The sequence below is a fragment of the Leptosomus discolor genome, chromosome 6, assembly GCF_034619465.1.
Source record: "Leptosomus discolor isolate bLepDis1 chromosome 6, bLepDis1.hap2, whole genome shotgun sequence".
NCBI lineage: Eukaryota > Metazoa > Chordata > Aves > Leptosomiformes > Leptosomidae > Leptosomus > Leptosomus discolor.
Genome location: NC_141396.1, coordinates 19,214,210 through 19,236,841, shown reverse-complemented (window position 1 = coordinate 19,236,841; position 22,632 = coordinate 19,214,210). Strand labels below are relative to the sequence as shown.

General features: G+C 41.9%; 1 protein-coding gene across 1 annotated transcript in view; it reads left to right on the top strand.

Moving 5' to 3' along the window:
• The first annotated feature begins 11,804 nt into the window (after window positions 1-11,804).
• The window catches only part of HECTD2 (HECT domain E3 ubiquitin protein ligase 2), a 36,373-nt gene continuing 25,545 nt past the window's right edge, over window positions 11,805-22,632 (top strand). Inside the window, exons 1-3 of the mRNA XM_086466625.1 lie at window positions 11,805-12,224; window positions 17,405-17,534; window positions 20,887-21,025. Coding sequence (XP_086322751.1) covers window positions 12,006-12,224; window positions 17,405-17,534; window positions 20,887-21,025 — 488 coding nt within the window. The 5' untranslated portion in view covers window positions 11,805-12,005. The remainder of the gene's footprint in view (window positions 12,225-17,404; window positions 17,535-20,886; window positions 21,026-22,632) is intronic.

Below are 22,632 nucleotides of genomic sequence, written 5' to 3'. Positions count from 1 at the left end.
CCATGGCCATTCCATGCTCCTCCTTAATCTGTGTCTAGGCTTCCTGAAACCTCTTTCAAAGGACAGTACAATGCCAAAGAAACACCAGTTTATGCCCACACAGCAGCAGCAGATGATGTGAAGATCCCCACATTCACACAGCCACAAGAAGTGGTCTAGGCAGACACTGACACAAACATGGATTCTTCTGTCTATATCTTTCTGGGCTGCCTCATTTTTATGCACATTAGGAATAAATGCAATCTATAAATATTCAAATACCTTTTCAGCAAAGAATTGATAAAAAAGAATCCCTTGTGGGTTTGGGTTTTAATTTTTTCTATTTGTAAAATGAATTTAACATTTTGAAATGATTTAAAAGGATTCAGATTTTTACCACACTGAGGGCTGGATTTTTTTAACAAACATGATTTAGTTTAACCTCCAGGTTTGTAGAGTTAAGAAAATGGATCCCTGAGTTTTCTATAAATAAGCTTTTAGAGAAATAATTCACAGAGCACACAGTGACCAGAAAACTTGTTTGGTATTTCGCAAAGACTGCTGTAGCAGGAGGGGAAGACTTCTGACCAGGTTCCCATCAAATGATGATGTGAGATATGTGACCTTCCTAATAGTATACTGGAGCATCTGTTTGAAAACCAAGCTCCTGCTGGCATGATTTCAAAACCTGACCATAAATTAGTTCTCATCCACAGCTGCCTGAAACCCAAAGAGATTAGCTCAGGTTCTTCACATTGCTTCATTCTGACAGGAAGAACTAAAATGTTTGCATGTCACAAGTACTGTAGGCATGTGTTGTTAAATCTTGGCTACTAAACAGAGCTTGATATGGTATCATTATCTATTATTTTGATACAGCTGAACATTATACAGAGTAAATTTTGGAGGAGAAATTACTGATGAAAACCTCTAAAAAGAGGTATAGCCAATGTGTGTTGAAATCCTACTATTCCTCAGAGAGGGAAAAATGATTGACTGTTGAATATGTATCATGTACGAGCAAATGCTTTGAGCTTATGATCTTGTGACTGGTCTTTATTCATATTTGGGTCTAGGTGGATTTAGTGGAATGAAAGTATCTGAACTTATTATTTGTAACCATTGCGGCAAATTCTCTTCATTTTATAAACAGATGGAGCATGCTCCCCAAGAGGGATAGAATGAAGAAGTTGTGCACATTAACTTGTATTGGTACAAGTGCTTCTACCAAGAGTAAACTGCTCACTGGGAAAAATATAGCTATGAATTTGAAGATCATGTTAAATGAGTAAGTTCAATTGAAATCTCATCACAACCTTTGCATCTGTAAGTATTCTTAAAACTTAGCAAATTAATACGTATCATATGGGACACGTTTGATTTACCTTTAAACATGTTTGCAAATAATTATGTGTATTTTGCCTCCATTTGTTACAAACAGAAACTTGTACTGGAGACAGATGTCTGACTAGGCAAGACCTCCCTAGGTTTGTTATCTTTCCCATCCCATCTTCCAGAGCACTTACAAAAGAAAGAGAACAGGGTGTTATGTCATGTTTTCGCTGATCTGTCCTCTCCTGCAGCTGTTGGCAAGACATTCTGCAAGAGAAGTTCTGGTTTAGAATCTCCTGATTTTATTTGCTAGGCCACCAGAACTCAGATTTGTTAATGTCAGAGGATATTTCTTTGCCTGTGCAAAATTGAGCAAATGGGCTCACCTGTGGGTGTGGTTTGGTTTATTATGTGAGGTGCAGTTTTTTGCAGTTCAAACAGTGTTGTAGATCGTTGAACATAAGTGATCTATACTATTATAAGTTTTCTAAATTGTGATGCCTTAGACTTTAATACACATACTTAGTAAATATCATGGTGGATGCAGAGCTATCCTCTGCAGTGATTACTGTAGAGGAGGATGAAGTTGCAGTAATCACTGGGAGAAGGTTCTTCCTTGTCTAAATGGGAGCATTAGGGACCCTCCACAGTGCTGAGGATTTTGTCGTCCCCTTCACTGTCATCATTTTGGGTAACATGTTCACTTCAGCTACTCTCTCAACTTCTTTTCTTTATGATGACTCTGGAAGGATAGTTCTATTCCACCAAAAATGACTTACTTATGCCTGTTTCCAGGGCACACTGTCCTTGGATTATTTCTCTAGTGCAATTACTTGTCTTCTTGTTCCTCGCTGCTCAGGACTGTAATGTTGGAGAATGGAGGAGGCAGGGAGGTGATACAGTAAGCTTTTGTATAGTTGAAAGAGCCAGAAAACTAAAGCATCTGCAACCACTGCATAAATAAGCCATTTGACACCTTTAAAAGCTTTAACATACTCTATTTTTGGAATAAAACTAGCATCTGTGCTGACAGCTTACATGCCAAGCCTCAGCTTGATGCAAATTTGAAAAGTCCTGAATAAAAGCTGCTAAAAAATGGAGTGTATAAACACTACCTGATCCTAACTGACATTCAAAATAGACAGTAGTTAAGCTGCAGTATTTATATTGTGCTCTACTTCATACCCTGGAAAGATAGAAAGTAATCTCCTCCTTTAGAAGTGTTTTACCAAGTATATGATTGGGTCACCTGAAAGGTTATTATAAATAGAACTACTTGGCTGAATGCAAATGACATTAGAACTTGGCACCACTGTTTTGGGAAGGAGCCTGAAGTCCTACAATGCTCTCCAGCAAATCAGACACCTCTATACTCAGTAACAGTAATTTGTGCAATATCAGCTGAAAATGTGGGAGACTGTGCTATAAGCACAGCCGATTCCCTTGTTCCCCCACTGCCAGCTCAGCCCCTCAGAGAGATGCCCTGGTTCAGCTGGGACAGAATCCCAGCCCAGCCATGCCAGGCAGGCCATTAGCAGTTTTAAGTCAGCCAGGGCAGCTGACCTGGTGTAGCCCACACCATCATGTCATGGTCATTGTAAAGGGTTGTTGAGGAAGGGGGGTTCCTGTGGGGTTCCTCCTGCTCTTCCTGTGGTTTCTCCTGAGGCCTGCTTGCTGGTCAATTGTGATAATTGCATATTAATTTGGCTAAGTATAACTCTGTTGGTAGTGGTGGTGTTTCATTAAATCTGTTGCACTTCTAGCCACAAGTCTGCTTTCCTTTTCCCCGATTCCCCTCCCTGGCTGGTTGAGGGGTCATCGTTTGATAGAGCAACTGTTACAGTTTAGCCCTGGGTACAGGCTAACTGTAGACAAGGGAGCTGGTCCATCCTCAACCAGCTTCCCCTCTGTACCCTGCTGGAGCACTCATCCCTGCTTGCCTCCATCCAGGCTTTGTGGCACAGGGAGGATCTACATAGATCTCCTTATTGCCTCTTCTGCTGGACAGAGAGTTCACAGGAAGCTCTGCAAGAACTTCCTTCTGCCCCTTTTCTTTTTCCAGAGAGGTCAGTGGAGCAATGCAGGGTGGAAGTCCGGGATAAGCCTATTTTGTCACTTGGATTGAAAAGGAAAGTGATGTCCTGCTCATGCTTCCAGCACTGGCCAACAAAGCCAGAGGCTGAAGCCAGTCTCAAGAAAAACACTTCCAAATTTATTTTCAGTAGATGGAGTTTTCAGTTTAGAGAACTGTAATAATTTATACAGGGCCTTGGCACAGCTTTATATGTTTGTATGTTTTAATATATATTAATTATATATATATAATCAATCATATATCTTAATATTAATTTATATGTTTTAATATCTCTTATTTATATATGAAAAGTGTTTTGTAACTACAGGATTTTCTACTGCCTTACTATGTGTCCAGTGAGTGTGACCCTATTAGAGACTATGTGTAGGTGAAGATCTTTGTGAAAACTGTCAGATTTTTTTTTTTTAAGGAGAATAAGTGCAGGAAAAGTACAAAGGGAAAACATTTCTTAACAGAGAATTATTCAAGAAGAAGTCAGACATATCAATCCTCTTCTCTAGACCAATGCTTTGCTTCTGTAAAGTTTCTACCACTAAAATCAAACTCTGTGCTGGGTTGTGGGTTTTTTTTTTTTTTTTTTGTACAGTGACTCTGTGTGGGGCAAGGGCAGAAAATGTGATTATTAACTACTTGGTGAACACTTCCTCTGAAGACGACAGAAGCAAACCGGCATTATTTTTTCATTTATTAAGTAAATTCAGTGACCGTTACATTAGTTGTGTTTGCATCACTCCCTTTGTTCCACACACACCAAGGGGAAGTTATTGTGCTTTGTGTTGTACAAGAAGGTTTTATTAGAATAGATACTGTTTAGGAAGGAACAAGTTTTGAGTGAGCATGAGTAGTTATGTAAAAGAAGCTAGCCACTATCCATGAAACACATCTAGATCTTATTTACTTACATTTGTGCATTTTTTTTTTTAAAGGCCCTTGGGGAGTATGCTAGCACAACCTGCACTGGAGCGCCCAGTCCTTCAAGACATTTGAATGGCACCCACACTGCACAGCACAGGGATGCCCTTGGCACCCATCTGATTCCATAAGCGCTTCTGGTGCTTATGGAAAATTAAGAGTCGTGTCCCTTGCTGCCTCTCGCTGGCATGCAGGGGGCTTCTGGTGTCAGAGTCCATGCTGACTGAGGATATGTCCTGAAGCTGCTGTCTTCCCCCAAAGCTGCTGTGAAACCTCATGTGTACTCCTCAGAGGTATGGTGAACATTTCAGTATGTACCTGTGAAGGTCCTATGCTGACACTACAGCACAGTTTGGACTCTTAATGGGAATTTTTCTCTCCCTTCTGTGATTTTGGTCTGTGGTTGCTGTAGCACAGTGTTCCTTATCTCTACTCTCTCTCACACGTACTCCAGGGAAGCTGTTGAAAGGCAGCCAGTGGGTCTACAGCAGTGTCCAAAGGGAAATTTGCAACTGATAGCAGTGTGGGAAAGTTAAGAAGCTCTTGTGAAAGGTAAAGAGTCAGGGTTGGAACTGATGGTGTGTATAGGAGGCAGGGGAGAAAGCCCTGGGACATGTTTTGAAATGACTGACTTTCTCAGGGAACTTACCCTGAGCAGGGAAGAAGGGAAAGTAAAGCAGCACTGGAAGAGGGAACTGAGCCTGGGAAGCCAGGTACCTGCCTGTTTGTAACAGCAGCCAACAGCTACTGCTTAGCCAGGTGCTGAGCTGGGGCACATTGGATCCTCAGGTGGATCCACACCCAGCTTCAGCTGCACATGAGGAAAATGATTTGGAGAGAATTGTCCTCAGGGCTTGCTCTGCTGCAGGAACAGCCCCACTAGCACTGTGGGAGAGGCTCCCCCTCCACTTTGGGTTCCCATAGGCTTGTAGCAGCAGATTAAAAGCACAGCTGGTTTATCTTACAGACCAGCCTGAAAAGCATGGCAGGAAAGGAGCAGATTCTTTGCTAGAAGAGCACCATTCAGGGGGTGGGGGCAGCAACTGCCCCAGTCCTCTGATTTTAGTTACTGTCATGTCTGCCAGAGGCCCTTCCTCCTTGGGCAATTCAAGACCTCTGTAAGTTGTTCAGACATCTTTCCTACTTATAAAAGTTAGACATAAATAGGAAACACGATGAGAGTTAACTAACCAAAACATTGGAAGGAGCACGCTCTATACCTGTCCCATTTAGACATTACAAAGGGAATACCACAGACTGCATTAAAGGTGTGAAATTCTCGATAGTTTTCAAGCATCCAGCTCTTAATCCTGCCCAAACTAACATACGAGATTTGTCCATGCCCTTTGCCCTACTGTTTTCCAGGATACTCATGCAAATTATTATGGATATGGTCTGATCCCACGTTTATTATCTTTAAAGCTCAAAATCTAGGACTTCCTACGATGTCAAACATGTCTGTGAGCTAATCAGTAATTTCCAAACGCTAGAAACCAGGAGCGCAGCCGTGTGCGATGCTGGCTCAGCCGAGGCCGGCTCCCTTCCCGGCGCGACTCCGCGGCTGGAAACGCCGCCGCGCCGGCGCTGGAGGGAGCTGCAGCCCCGGTTACCGCCGCCCTCGCCGGCACCGCTCCTTTTGGCTGAGTCCTCTGCAGCAGAGGGTCAGCATATGGGCATTATTTAAATTTTGTCTGTCGCCGTCGCTTCAGTTCATTAATGTTCTCTTTTTAAAGAAATCAGACTAGTTTGTTAACTTGTAAGTAAGCAAAGATTTGCAAAGCCATGCTAAACAGAAATCTTAATTCTAACACTATTTTACAATTTTATAGGTCATATGATAATAAAAGTACAGAAGCAACTTTCTGAATTTAACATTATATACTACCTCCTCATTTGAACTTCCTTTAGCACGGCATACTTGTTTCTTTTTTCCAGTTTGAATAGAAATTGGATAAAATTCCTTGTCTAATATCTGCCTCTATTTTACTTAAAAATGATTTCCAGATCAGACAAAGATAGAGGGTTAACTCCTAGCCTTAACTTTTGTCCCCTGCTATACCTTGGGGAAGATCATGCTACTGTTATATCTTGTAAGAGTTTAAGTGAAGTTAACTGAAATTTAAAGACTGAATAACCAACACCAACTTTCTGGAGAGAAGAAACAGAAACCTTAGTAAAAGTTGTGTGGTCATTAAGTTCATTCTCTTCACTTTGCAAATTTTCCTCTTGCCATGTCTCTCTCCGAGTGTTTGCATGCACAGCATTATCACAGATAACCTCACTCTGGACATCACTAAAATAGCCATAGTGTTTCTAAAATAGAAGCTAATGATTTCTTTCATCCCAAAGGTCTGTTTCATGGCAAGGGGTAATATAATATTCATCTTATTCAGACAGACAAAAAGAGAGTTGTCTACTACCCTAAAAACTCATCTCTTGCCTAGGCACTGGTGCCTATGAGCCTTTTACAGTCAGCTCATACAGATGTTGTATGACACCACTCAGTGAAGACGAAGAACCCAAAATGCAAATGTAATGATGCAGATAAGACAGATCTGCTGATTACCTCTTCATTCTCTGTGCTAGGAATGCCCAAGCAGGATGCATCCCATCTGATGGTGTACCTTCAATCAAAAGTTTACCATTTGCCAACGAGAACAATATAATTGAGTACCTGCCAAGGCAAAACAACAGCTGGGTAACTTGCATGTAACTGCCTCAGATAAACTAGCTGAGGAGTTCTTTCTAATGTTTATAAACTCTTTTTAAAAATATGGCTTTTCAAGAACTGGAGCCAAAGGGTAAGTGAGGGATATAGATTATTTCCCTTATGACTAGCATTATATGAAGTAATGTGGACATAGCTCAGGAGACTTTGAGTGCACCTTGAGAAGGGAGCTTTTCTCTCTTGCAGATGAAGGCATATGATCCAGGGACTTGAAAGATAAAGTAAGGCAACCTCAAGTTCAACATTCCTATTCCCAGCAAGAATAATAAACATAATTGGACTAGCTTGTCAGCAATGGCAGATGGATTCACAATCATTTGGATTCTTCAGGACAAAATTCCCCAAATGTATACTTCAGTCCAGCTTCAAGGGAAAATGATGGATGCCAATAGGGGAGGTCGAATGACACTGGGGTCATCCCTTACAAGCTCTGAGGCTATGCAGCCTCAGAACAGTCATGACTTATGGGCAGCCATGAAATTCCATCTTCCCTAGTGGGTGATGTGGGCAGGTGGCACAAGAAGGTAGAGCAGCTCAGGAGTTAGCTGGCCAGGGAGTCCAGAAGTCATGTAGTCTCTAGTTTTGATGATTCACATGGCAAGTGGGGCGAGCTCTCCAACTGAGTCAGCAGAGTAACAGGTGGATTTCAGTGGCATCTTGCCTGCGTTCTGCTAAAAGGTCACTGGAAAAGATGCTGCTTTGTAAAACATTTCCATTTCAATGAATCAGGTCTTTCTGTTGAAACCGAAATGTTTTGCCGAAAACCTGTTGTGTTGGAAAACTCCCAACTGTTTATCTCTCTCCTACTCCCATAGAGAGGAAATGGGTTGTCTCCAGCCTTTGCCTCCCTTTCAATGTTTCAGCTATCCTGTGCTTCCCATTGTGCCCACTCAGGCTCCATCTCACAAAGCACATGTCTGTTAAATGGCCCAAATATTTTGTATTGGGAAGTATATGAGATCTTCAAACAGCACAAAGAGAAAGAAACAGTACTAATGAATAAAAGGGAGAGACACAGTACAGCTGTGTGACGAGAGGTAATCACCAACAGAACAGGAAATTCAGCCTACCTTTTCTAAAGCAGACAGGTCACTTCAATTCCTGAAATGCCAGTTTGCACCGGGGATCTTTAATACCCTTCAACTGCGAACACTAATAAAGCAGTTGAGGGCCAGGGAAAAACCCACAATGGGCCAAAACCACCCCTAATGTTACCAAATTAAATCGGGGCTGATTTTGGCTATGGCTGCATTTTGACTTCTGACTGCAGAGGAACATGTGGGGTACACTCAATTATTTGTCATGAAAATACTAGCCAGGGAATTCAGCCCTTTTTTTTTTTCCATTTGTGCATCACTCCCAAATGCCAGTCTCTGTGAGTGTATCTATTACTTGTAAGCATTTACTAATTATTTGTGAGCAAATGTTAGCATTTGGTTTGTTTCCATCTGTCGTTCCTAGCGGCGGTCTGTGCCTGGCCACGTCATTGCACAGAGATGTGCCATTGACTTTTTCCCCTTCCTGACAACTCAAACTGTTCGGATAGAAGAAATATATTTGCGAACAATTTTAAAATAAGGTAATCTTCTGGTTGAAAGGATCAATACCCCGCTAAGACAGGACTGTTCTCCCATAAGTGCAAGAAAATATGTTCAGGGTCACGTACTGCCTGTGTCCCCCTTGTAGTCATTCAGGGTTGTTACTGCAGTGTACGTATGCTTATCTGAGCCAGCAGCGTGGCATGCCAGCATGGGGTCCAGAGCAGGCTGCAAACTCATCCAGGAACCAGGGTGGATGTGTAGGCCCAGGCAGCATGTACTTGGCATGAGCAAGAGTTTTTGATTGAACTTTACCTTTCCCTCACTCGCCAAAAAATACTGTGAAGTAGCTGGCATCATGTGATTTAAGATTTTTAAGCAGCTCAGAAGAGATTAAAAAACCCAAGAAAAGGGTCCTTGGAAGGATAAAGGAGGGAACAGAGTAACAGTTGAGGGTGGAAAAGCAACCACTGAGGTAAGCAAAACCATTATCAGCCTCCAAGAAAGAACTGTGTTATGAAAGGTGATGCAAACAAAAAGCCTGTGAACACTTTAAAATAAAGGCATTGAGTGTGTACGGCCCTTTGTCAAGGCTCCCAAGCCATCTGGCCAACAAATTCGTGAAGTCTTGTAAAATGGCAGTCGCACACCTCTGTTTAGTTTTGCAAAATTCTGTACATTGCATAACTCACAAATCTCGTCTGTTTGAAGACTGGCTGTCTTTATCCTGTTTTCCGGCTGCTCCATTGCCCACCACCTTGGTTTATCGCTTTGGCCACAACTTTGCCAGGGTTTATGTGCATTGCCTCATTACATGCAGCACTGCTGCACCCAGCTAGCATCCATCCGTGTTAGCAAACTGAAAGCCAGTTTAGACAGGCCTTTCCCAGATGTGGTTACATCTTTGACTGCCTTGTGGATCTATGAATTATATTTAAATACTTCTAGCTACAAATCCTAGGCACCAGACTTATGCTACCTTTGTTAGAAGTAAGAAAATGCATTTGCTTCTCATTCACTATGCAGTCCTTTTACTCTCTTATAAAAACAGGAAGAAGCTTTTCTAATGGTACTTTTGTGCCTATTTTCATAATTGCCGTGGGTCAAAATATTCACCTGAATTAGTTTAGTTCAACAGAACACTTCAGCTTCAAATAGCACAGGACATTATGAACAGTGAAATTGGTGTCTTTGATGTTGCATTAGCTTTTTGTGAAATAATCCTGGTAGAAGGCTGTTTCAGTGTTTTTTAAGCTATCAGAACTCAGGCCTTTATAGCTCAATGGAACTGGAAAAAAAAAAAAAAAAAGGCATTATGAATTAATTTGTATACTTGCCTCCCTACATTTCTGTTTCCCTTTGCTGCTTCTCCCTCCACAGGCACAAGGAAGCAGGTCCTTCCATGTTTCAAGTTGGCACAGCTCCACAGAACAGCTGTGCCAATTACTTCCAGTTGGGGACTGCCACTGGGTGTATAGCCGCTTGTACTGAAGTTGTTGCAATTACTGTCATTATGTTATTTCTTGGCACAGAAAGGAAAAAGATGAGTGAGTGTTTGGGGGGCTTTGTTTAAGTGCAGCAGGCCACTTATTCATGCAAACCACTGAGAGCAACTGGGAAGTAAGCACAGTGAGGAGTGAACTTTTTGGAAAACCAGCTCTCACATTTAACTTGGTAAGGAGACAAAGTGATTTCTAAATGAAACCTAATAAACTCCAGGTCTGCCAGTTCCTTCAAAAAAGGAAAGGCATTTTTGAATGTGTTAGATTAACACTGCGGTACCTATTATGCCCTTGCTTTTATGCAGCTTACAGAGATCTTTACCACAGCTCCAACCTGCAGGAGCTATTTGTGTAATGCCAATGCTGAGAAAAACTATCACATGGCCTACCTCCATCTGGAAAACAATTTTGAAGAGTTCTTTCAAGTGGTCTGTAACACTATTCACACTCATTTGATCCTGAAACTGGGAGGGGAACTCTTCTCCAGGTACAAAATTAAAGTGGTCTGAAAGCAATTTGTTTTGTCTGGCAGCTAATGAAGGACTTACATTTTAGGTAGCTTAGCGTACACAAGCATGGTACCCCTCACACACGGAAGGAATCCCATGCTTTTGCATACCAAGCTGAGTGGTAGGTCCATAGCCCAGCGACAAATGCTGTATTACTTCTAGTCTAGATGTTGTATTGCAAACAGTTCAACCTAGCAGTTCTTCTGAAGATGATTTTTAAAATATTATTACAGCAGGCCCAGGCTGCTGCACAGAGGCTCTGATGGAGGTTATTGCCTGGGGCTTCCCGAGGCCTGCCCAAACAAAGCGCCGAGACCTGCCATCGCACGGGCCCTGCCACCGCTCTGGCTTTGCCCGTGGAAGAGAGACAGGACTGAGCTTTTACACTTCGTTTCTGCGTTTCATTCAGAGTGCGACTTCACGCCGTGAAGAAGGGACCGTGAGGTAACAGGGCGGCGTGAAAGGTGCCGCTCACGGCGCAGCCACTGCCAGCGCTGCGGCTCTGGCCCGCTGTGAAGGCGGAGCGGCAGCGCCGTGCCGGTACCCACCCCGCGGTCCCTTCACCGCAGTTTTGTATTAATTACTCGTGTATTTATGTACTCGCTGTCCTGCCCCCCACGGCCAGGCACGACGCCGCTCCCCACTCGCGGGGCGCACCACTTCGCTGGGAGGGGGGAGACCGCGACCGGCGGAAGCATCGCTTCACGGGGCGCGGGAGGTGGATGCAGGCGGGGGTCCTCGCCACCCCGGGGGCCCGGCGGTGCCCCGCATCCTCGCCCGGCCAGCGAAGACCCCGCCGGGACTCGGCCGCCGCAGCAGCGCTCGCCCGTCGCCGGCGCGGCTGCGCAGAGCGCGGGGCTCAGCCCCGATTCCCGTACGCCTGGCCGGCACCGCGGCTTTTCCTGCGCTACGGAGTTTCCGTAGCCGTGTCCTCCGCTGCCCCCGCCCGGCGCCCCCGGTCGCCAAGCGCGTTTCTATGAGCCGCCTATAAACAACATGGCGGCGGCGGCGGCGGGAGCTCCGCTTCCTGCCCGCAGTCTGTAGGTGGCGCGGTGGCTGAGGGGGCGCAAGGGCCGCGGGGTCCGGCGGCGCCGGGCCGCCTCCGCTCCGCTGCGTCCCGCGCTCCCCCTCCTGGCCGGGGCCGCGGCGGGGGCGGCGGGCCTGCGCTCCGCCCCGCCGTGCGGGGGTGTCTGAGCGCCCGGGAGCAGCCTGGCTGCTGCATTGCCGCGGCGGCCCCGCGCGGAGCGGCGCGGCGCGGAGCGGCGGCGCTGGGGGTGCCCGCGGGGGCTGCTCGGAGGAGCTCGGGGACGGCGGGAGGGAGGACAAGGAGCGGGCGCGGGGGCTCGGGTGCCGGCGGGAGCTGAGGGGCTGCCGTGAGGGGCGAGGCGCGGGGCGGCCGGGAGCGGGGCCATGTCGGTGCAGAGCCCGCCGGCGGCCACAGCTGCCGCCGACCTCCCCCCTGGCCCCGGCGCGGGGCTCCCGCCGGGCGCGGAGCTGAAGCAGGGCAGCGCGGAGCCCCCGTCGGCCGAGGAAGGCGGCGAGGATGAGGAAGAGGAGGAAGAAGGGGAGAAAGAAAAGGAGCGAGAGAAACTGCCGCCCATCCCGTCGGCATCTAGCGCGACTGCCGGGGTAGGTCTGCGGCCGCCGGCGGGGCCGGGCGACCCGTCAGCGCCCGGGCTGCCGCCCGCCGGGCCCCGGCCCCGCGGAGGGGGACCGTCTTTGCTGTCCACGCTGTCATTTGCGATGTTTGCCGCTTTGTTCGTGGTTGTGGGGGAGCGTCATGTTCATTTTCTTTCATGTTCTTTTCCGTTTGAGAGGCTTTCATTCAAGTTTCTTAAAAATAACAAGTGCATCTGCAAGCAGTGACATAATGAAGCTATAAATTCACCATCTACTTATAGTTCTTTAACATTTTACAACGGTCTGCTCCTTTGGGTTAGTCATGACTGAGGGTTTGCAGCATGTGAATGTTCATTAAGGGTTTTCGGGGGTGGAGGGTTTCAGCTCTTAATACACTTCATAGCAAAAGAACTAGCTGGAAAATACTTCTGTATCTTTAACTTGTTCTTCAAAGGGCTTTTCCGGTTTTTACTTTGTGTTAAAGCAAAGATAACAAAACATTTTGATAATTGATGATGAGCTAATATGGGTAAAAACATGTGAGAAGGATATTTGCCAGAAAAAATTTCATTTCAGAAACCTCGTTTGAGTTTTTTAATTTTACTGGAGTTATGATTTTCTTTCTGCTGACCATACAATATTGTGAAACATAAAATTTTCCTGGCATGTCTTGAATATCTAGCTTAGCTCAATGTTAAAGCTTGCTGTAAGTTACTTTGGTCCAACAACAGAGCAAAAATTTCACCAATCCTGGAGTAAGTAATACAGTTAGGAGATTTTAATTCCACAATTCTGGTAAGTATCTAACTTACTAGAAATTATCATTTCACATAATTTGAATTTAAAAGATTGAGTATGTAATGTTTATGACTGCCATGAAGTAATTGTAATGTTAAAGTAATTGTAGGCAAACTGCAAACTCCTTTGAGCAGATCTGCCAGTTTTGTGTTTTGCCTACAACGTTCCAATCTTCTGAAAGTCTTTCAGCTTTGCAAATCTGTCTGAATGTGGAAGAATGTGTTTGTTCCTGTGATTCAAATACAGATTTGATGGGAGAAGTCTGTAATGGACAAGTGCCCAGGAGTTATTTTTACCTCTGAAAATCTCCACTTCAGACTTTGAATTGCAAATGCCAGTCAGAATAAAGGTACAAGTGCTGGTCTAAAATGTGTCAGGCTTAGCTCAGCTAATGAAAAACTTGTGCAGCTAGGCACCCGTGTAGAATTCCCACTGCCTTAAAGAATCAGGGGAACTTGTTGGTAGCTGGACATCGTTCATGTACCTCTGAACTGTTGCTCACAAGCAGAACTTGTCTAAGTTGACCTGCTACAGAGGAGCTCTGATCTGCCAAGGTGTGATTGCTTGTCAAATATGTGCGGGATTTTGAGTTTACTAAGAGCTGTGTATGGGTTTTAATAGTATGTTACAGAGAGGGAGTTTTGTGGACAGATGTAATAGACGTTTCCATAGCCCTGGATTTCTGTTCATAACAGAATGCAGTTTTTTGATTCAAATATACCCAATTGAGAATGCAGGTATGCTTTTGCAAGACCTTTATGAGTTGCTGTACAAAAGGTATTGGACTGTTGGTCTGCTAAGCCCTAGTTGTGACCAGCCTACACAGCTAATTCCAGGGCTTTGAAGTATGTTGTGAGGTTCACCGTATATAGCATGATTTTAATACAAGTCCTTGTATTAAAAGTTCTGATTGAACATCAAAAAATGCGTGTTACTTAATCAAATCCTCTCAAACACTTTTAAAGAGCAAAATATGCTCTCAGTTTCTTCCTCATTGAACTGGTGAAGGGTGTGTGATACGATGACAAAAGATGGAGTATATTGTCTTCTAAAAAAAGTTTGCTTATTCCCATTAAAATTTCCTTCCTTTGAAAATATATGCCCAATACAGTGATACTCCAAATGACCTCAGTTTTCATACTCTCTCTGCCTGTTATTTCTGAATTTATAGACATCATATGATGACTATGGTGATATAGATACTATACCTTGTTTCTATATGAAGTGAGCCTCAGATATCCTTGTCTCAGAACATCTCCCCAGATTTTGTATAACTGATGTTTTCTTCAGTGCGCTGAAGACCCACCATAGATTTGTGCAACTGATGTGGCATGACTAGAGCTTCCTCAAAGGCAATATGAAAGTGTGACACATGCTTTAAACAGTTTCCATTTTCTGCAATAGCTGTGGAAAAGGTCAGAATTTTAATAAGTCAATAGATAACCGTGGTATCCTTTTTCTCCTAAGAGCATGTGCATGAAAGATGTCTCATCTGGAGTTTAAGATGGTTGCATATTGGAATAAAGGGATTATGTGACACTTGCTGTTGTCATTCATATTGTGGTTTTTCCTAGCCAAGGGCCATGTGGAATTGTGGAAGAATGGTTACTTTTGGGTTTTTTGGCTTTTATTCCTAAGGAAAGTTGTGGAAATTAAATTAGTTCATGAATAAATGAACATGATCCTGCAAGGAGTTCAGGCTTTTCTTATGGGCCAAACAGTGATTAGAAATAATGTATAAGGGGTGATGGTTTTGAGGTCAGCATTCAGATTCTGAAGAGAAATTCGTAGGAAGCAAAATAACTTGCCCTCTAGCAAGCAGGAACAAGTAGAGGCTTCTGTAAAGCAAAACCAGTCCTATGTTACACCTTCCAAGATATGAATAGAAGGGAAAATTCTACTTCTTGCATAGGCATTGACAGCTGCCTTTAGGTTATCTGAGTGTCCTCTATGTCTTCTTGCACAGGGAAGAAAATAGTTTTCTCCTTGCTGGCCTTTGCTTGCTGTGTACGTATGGGTCTTGAGTGAGTTATGTTAGGGCTAAAGAGTAGGATTTTCAAGAAAGCCTTCTAGATGGTCTTTTGCCTCTTCCCAGAAAGCACTCTGTATGTGCTCTTTGCAAACAGTTTGACTTACTTCGACCATCTAATTTAACTTCAATAATGAAAAATGTAGATTTATAAACTGTAATGCTAGTGCCTACCTCTCCAGTCTTATGGAGGGCTTAATGCTTTGGAAAACTTCCATGAAGAAGTCAGCAGAGTTGTGAGTTATTAATGTGCTCTTTAAAAAGAGGATTAAAGATTACTTTGGTCCACTTATTCCCTCTGAACATACTATTTCTTTATGTGGGGGTTCAGTTTTCTGATGACAGTGTGTGTGGAGTCTTAGACTCTAGAGGCTCACTGACCTTCTACAAGATTTTGTAACTATGACATGGTGCTGTATAATTGTCCTAGATTACTCTCCCAGAAGATGTCAGAGATCCTCATTAATGAGCATGTCATTTCGCAGTATTCCTCCTGGGCTTCCCATAAAGCCTTTGTCCATATGTTTGTTTAATGTTGTTGGAACTGCACTTGGAACAGGATGATGGAGTTAAACAGCATGTGCAATTTTTGTTCTTTCTGATCACTGCTGAGGGAGGTGGTGTTAAGGAGAACTTTTTAAGTAACTGTTCAACTATACTATGTCAGTGGCATGGCTGGAGTAAAACCTAGAAAGCTCAGTCAGTCAAAAAGCTGTCACAATAGTCTGTTTCCTCTTCTCAATTACCTATGATATCTATTCCCTGTTAGTCATAATTAGATTAGTCCAAGCTCCAGAGGCTTTCTACCTACAGCATACTTTTTGTGACACAGCAGATTAGCCTCAGATCTTGATTTGTTTAAAAGTCCTCCTCCAGTCAGTCATGTCTTGGCATTTTTGTTCAGGATCTGTTTTTCTCCAGTCATGTGCCAGGTGATTTTTAAGAAGCACCTTAATGATATTTCAAAGGTTGTACAATAAAAGAAATACTTAATGTGAAAATTGTAGTGGTAATTACATTTTATTTTTGAATGTTTGTTGCATACAAGGAATTTGGAGCTAGAAATTGAAACTTGGTGTTTTTAAAGCCAGAAGTCCTGCTGACTGTTCAAATTTATAATTTGCTGAGTTATAAGCCGTGGAAAGATGGCTGTATGTGCCACAGTTATTTAAAATTCCTGGCAGTGAACCAGCTTGCATACACTATGGCATGGCAGGTTTATGGGCTGTGTTATTACCCTCCTGGCAGTATTTCAGGATGTTGTGGAAGTGAAGTGCTTTCCTTGGAACTCTGGCTGCATGTCTTAGACCAAATTTACTGCTCTGAAGGGGAAAGGGAAATGTATGGGTTTAAAAAAATTTGATAGGATATGATGTTAATTATTCTAGGATTTTTATTCTTATTTGGGGAATTACAGTTTTGATTTGCATGAAAATGCACTTTTTTTTTTTTTTTTTTTTTTACTGAGAGCGCAGGTAGCAGGTATCAAGCAAATGAATTTTAGGTTAATGCGAGGCTGTGAAAATTGTGATGTGCAGGGAGAGTGTGTATGTATTTTTGAGTTGATTTACCTTTACCTGATATCAACGGATGACGTGGAGCTGAGGTGGAAATTAAAATCTCCATCATGCAACTTTGGTCATCTTGGGCAGGCCCCTTACCCCACCTATGCTTTGCAAATTCTCCAAAGTAATTACATCTAATAGCACTCGGTGTCAAACAGGCAGATTGGCACAATCCTTTAGAAGTCTGTTGTGTGATTTCACTTCTGTTCACCTTTAAAACACATTAGCACTCAACGCTTCTTAGTAAAGGCTTGTACAGGCTCCTTGGTGGCAGCATGTACAGGTACTCAAGCAGGTTTTTTAATGCTGTGTTATGAATGTTTGTTGGCTAGCCATTCTTCAGTGGCAGCTGATGCTGATGGTTTTGAATCATTAGGGGGTTTTATCCATGTAGCCAGTATTTAAATTTTATTAGCTCAAACAGAATTTTGGGTCCCAAAGTCTTGGGAAATTTATCTAAACTACTTCAGTATATTAGGGTTATTTGGAAAAAGCAATATGTGACACTTTCATCTGTTTAAACTGAGCTGGATGTACCTCACAGTCATCCAGGGAGGTCTTCATATCCTGAAAATTAATACTTGAGTTTTTGGATGTAATGAAAAGGAATTTTATGGTATGTCTCCTGATTCAATTTGAAACAAACTTGCAGAATCATTATTTATGTCTTGTTTAGGTATTACCACTCTGATTTAAAGATAAAAGGTATTTAAGTCTTCTGTGTTGCACCTCATGAGTAAGATTACTCTTGCAGTAATGTATTAGCCTTTTATAGCATGCTGTCATCTTAATTACAGGGATTGGAGAGAGGAGCCAAAAATCAGTTTTCCGCTTTCAGCAATTTCATCACAACTATCAACCAAAAGAAAGAAGGCATCGGAAACAGAAATTCGCCTACGCAACTTGTTATACCCAACATCAAAAATGGTAAGAGAATAAAAGCCCTGTGTTACTTAGTTACCAATTTAAGAAGGTGCTCGGTGTTCTGCCAGAATTTGTATTGTGGTAGTGCCAGAAAAATCTGAAGATCTAGATTTCATCAAATTATACTATGCCATACATTGTACAGGCAGTGATGTGTATGTTAGTCCATCCTCTGTAGAGATTATGTCATAGAGACAAGTTGGATAAGAAAAACAAATAGTCCCGGAGGATGAAATAGTTATCTGAAGTTTTAAAAAAAGTTACAGATTTGGTAGTTCATCTGCAGATACTGCTTGCCTAACTGCAGTCAGATGGCAGTTTGTCTAGAAATGGTGTCAGAACTCAGTGGAGATTTTTCTGTTGCCATCTGAAGGATAGCAGGGATGAGGCAAGCATAGGGCTTTTAAGGGAGACAGTTACTGAGAGCTGCTGTTTTTCAGTGAAGATGAAGGCCAGTGATGGCACAAAATAAATTTCCCAGGCAAGAATTGGTAAGTTCTGAAGAGCTTTAAAGGTGAGAAGGAAGGTTGTTGTGGTATGATGAGGTAACAATAGTTGATGAAAATATAGAAAGTGAAGCTGTGTATTCAGTGTGATAGGCTAGAATCATGAAGCCTGATGAAATGACATTGTGGTTAGACATGAGATTTTTATTAGATTTTTGGACCAGAATATGGAATTTCAGTAATTTGGGACTTCTGATAAAAGGCTGTACAAACATTTCTCAGATTTGTATTGATCTTGCCTCTGAGCAGGTCCCTCTCAGCTTTATTGTTCTGTCCAGCTTCTGTCTGAATAGTTGCTTAATACAGTCTTACGTTATGATATGAAAGCCTGCTGCTTAATAAAAGTTAGGACAAAGTAAAATTAAGTCTAGCTGGGCCAAGCAATGTGAAAAATACAGTACCCTTTTGCAGAATTGATTTAATTAAACAGAACAGATCTGCCTTGCTCCCCCTTTTTTTTTGTACCTGGCAACAAAGGTGAACTTTAAACACCTCTCTTTCCTGAAGTGCCCTCAGTTCTTGCTCCACATGATACTGTCCTGCTTGTAATTACTGCTTTGTAAGTACTTAGTTGTTAATTTTCACCCCACTAATGCATGGCAATATTTATTGTAGTCAAGGATATATTCTTGAAATAGAGCTCAATGTGTAAAATTGAGCAGATATTCTGGTAGTTTCAGGATCAGGGTGACCTGCCTATGTAAAAACAGATTATTTTTTCCAACAGTACAAGGTGCACTCAAAGGCTTTGAGAGGGTGTGTGTGTATTCTATGGAAAAAAATAATTGTTGAAACAAACTTCTCTGTTAGAAATGCTTCTTTTGATGTTCTGGAAATCAGGAATGATGCTTGGTTGGTGGGGTTTTCAGTTTATCTAGACACGTGAAAAACAAAAGCGTGGAAAAGGTAATGCTGGTAAATATGGCATGAAAGCTAGGGTGATGTTTGTTTGCCATGTAGCTGCCACAGAGATTGATTTTATATAACAAGTCTTCTAGTGCAACAATGATCTGGTGTGAAATCTATATACAAACTAGATTGCTCTTTTATAATGTAACAAATACAAATAAGATTTATGTGCTTTACCTACTTTGAAAATTTTCATCTGCCAGTAGCTGTTGGTCACTGTGAAAATACCTGCTGTTCTAAATTCATTCACCCTAAATTTCTTTGTACTAATCGATTCTGCTTTATATCGATGAGATTTTCATCCTCAAAGTTTTTGATCGTTCCCTAAGCAGTCATGCATTGCTGAGTCTTTTCACTTGATGTGACTGGGCAAACAGCCAGCAATGACTGCTTTTTCTTGTAATATTGTGTTATTGCTGCTTATTAACTCAGTACATAAAGTTTCAAGTTTCTCCTTAATGGAAGTCAAGTGACAGATCTTAATTAATATTTTTGAATGTCAGATGAGCAAATAAATCTATTTACAAATACACTTGAGTTATGTCAAAACATACTGAAGTTGATGGTCTTTATTAAACATATTATTAGAACTCAGGTTTTGTGTATCTAATTTAGGCTGCATGTATTTAAAAGAAAATTGCATCACTGACAGGGTGCAAGTTACCAGCTTAGTACCTGCAGCCTCAATTTACTGAAATAAGAAACAGCTTCTGTCAGCAGCTGTCTCGTCTACAAATGTGGAGAAAATATTTTCCTCATTTCAGTGTATTCAGCTAATTATAATTCAATGTTTAATCCATTTTAAATTGAGAAGACAGAATGAGAGCTAAATGAAAATGACTTGTCTTTCTCAAGAGTATAAAAATAAGACATAGTCTTAGTTTCTTTTACATCAGTCCATCCTGCTTTCAAAGAATGATGTGCAATAGCAGAGCACTTGCATGGCGGGATTGTTTGGCACCTTGGCTTGAACTGAGTCTCTGTGTCCACTTTGTTTTTTAAATTACTACTCTTCTCTTTAAATAGCTTTAAATTCCAGCTGTGAGGCTGGGCAAGGTTCCATATCTATAATCGATGCCATACTCAGGGGATTGAGGGCAGCTCTGATCTATTATTGTCTGATGAATGGTGGGTGAGTTGTCACAATTAGTGTCTCTGTCATTAGCATGACTGAAAGGAATCTGCCTTTGGGTTTTGGGGATTTTGTTAGCATCTATTTCCCTGCTGTGATAAACGGAGTAGGCAGCTGAGTAGTGATACTACTTTGATGTTTAGTTGATTTTAAGCAACAACAACTTTCGGAAAAGGCTTAGAGGGTTCTTAGACAATTCGAGAGGATTTTGGTTTAATATGTTTGACTTTTGAGGACACTTATTTTCTATAATGTCCTTTATCTCAAACATACATCATAATTCATATAAATGCTTTTAAAAACGTGTAGTATAAATCAGACTAAACTAGCATTTTAAGGATATTTGAGAAGACAGTGTCAGTAAAATGGGGTTTTGTGTATACTGCATTGGAATATTTTTTTTTCATGGTTTTAGTGGGTTTACAGGGCTATTTTCCTCAATAATGAGTTGGAACATATATCACCAGCTTGCTTTTTTCTTTTTTAGGCCTTAGGAGGCAGTCTGGCCAATTTTCTCCCTCCATTGGCAGGAAGGAGCACTTTTTTCACAAAGACGTAGTTATAAACTCAGGACATGGTTTTTGTTTCTAGGGTTCTATTTCCCTTCAATTAGTCGAAGTTTCCATCATGTCTGGGATAAGCATGGGGTAAGAAAAGTATTTGGATGAGTAGGGGTTTAAAGATGTAGAATCAACCAATGTGAGGCTTTTTTTTCCCCCCCTAGTTCCCATATATCTGTATTTTACTGGGTAAATGTTTATGTATACAATTGCTTTGTATTTATTGGTTTTTACTTTTTTTTTATAAGTGAGAGACCTACCACCTATTTGCCTCGATGTACGACAAAAGCAGCGCGTCTCTATAGATACACTACCCCAAGAACTGAAAGCACCAGTTCCTCCTGAACCTTCCCTTCCCATCCAAACCAAAACTGTGAAAGATTTTCAGTAAGTTACACTGGTATTTCTAAAAGTGTACTTTCTTTCTTTGCACTTCATTTTGTCCTAATTCATACATTTGCTGTTGTTAATCTCAAATGAGGAAACAGTTCAGTAAGACTGACAAGTAGTTAGTCTGGTTGTGATGGTGGAATTGATAACTCTGTTACTGTGAAAATTATCAAAATACTTTCTCTAGCTTGAAGTGTTCTGTTCAAGAAAGGGAAAAGTTTGTTCTTCAGAGTTAGCAATTCAGTTCCTGACATTCAGTGGATGTTTATTTTTGGAAAAAAAAAAAAAAGTATGGCTTATGGTAGGCTGGAAAATCCCTTTCAGTTTTAGGTATTTTGTTTGTGCTGCCAATGTTTGTGTGCCCTGTCCGTTGAGGTACTGCGCATTCTCAGTCTTGTGTGAAACACTGTATGTCAGACACTTAAATGCATAACATCATATTTGAGGGCCTGGAGTGGTGACTATGTGGACTGCACTATTTCTAATTTTCTCTAAAAGTGCAGATGATCTTTCTTCATTATGTTAAAGACTGTTAATTTTCAATGTTAGTTTTATGGCAAAATCTTATTTCTTTTTTCATGTATCCTTCCTACTTATGTAGTCACAATTTTAAGCAGTGTAAGTGTAAGCTATTCTAGCACTTTTCTGAGAGGCACCGTGCTTTAAATTTGTCAAAGTAAAAAGAGTTTTAAGGTTAGAGTCTGTGCAGACGATATTTAGGCTGCTGCCCCGTAACACTGATTTAGCTAGAAGTAGAATTGATGTGAAATAGTGTCTTGTGGTTCACTTCTGTTTTTCCAGATCAGTACAGACCCTTAATCAAAACTGTATCTGCATTAGATTTTTTTCTAGCACTGTTATAGTATTTGGCACATGATGCTTGATAGGCCTAGCTAGGCTAGCAGAAGTCCCCAGGGAAACCACCTGAATTGTTTTTAACTGGTATAGCCCATTTCCCTGATGTCAGGTCTACACCACAGTTTTGCTGGCCTTGCTTGGTTTGCTGTGGACGCAAGGCAATAGGGAACATGTTTTTTTCTACTTACATAGTTGTGTTCCCAAAAACTGTGGCATTGATGCTGTCACTTGAGGAAATGGCATAGCTTTGTTGAAAAACTAAGGGCATAAAGTGTATCTACAGTAGGGGATTCTGCCTGCAATATGTGAAGATATATTGGCAGAGTGTTTCTTTAGTGTTGATGTGTTCTTATTTACTAATTCATTGAAAATGTGGCTTTTTATTTTTTTTATCCCTAGCACCCACAGAGCAGCATTATGCTGCTGTAATACCCTTGAATGTTTTACAGTAGGATAATCTTGGTCAGGAAATGGGGAGGAGTATTCCTAGGAAGAAACCCGATTCTTGTGTTTTTCAAACAGATGGGGAAAAAAAAGAAATCACAGCTGCTCCAAGAGACGTATGAGCATATACTCTTCTTTGCTATTGTCCATGTCTGAAATTCTCTTCATCCAAGTGAGGAAAAGGAATGGTTTTTTAGTTAGTCAGTGTGTATATTTGGTGGAAAAGGAAACAGGTGTAAAAGAGAATTTGACAAGAGGTGATCCTCTCTTGGTATTCAGGTGATCTGAAGAGCTGAAAGGTT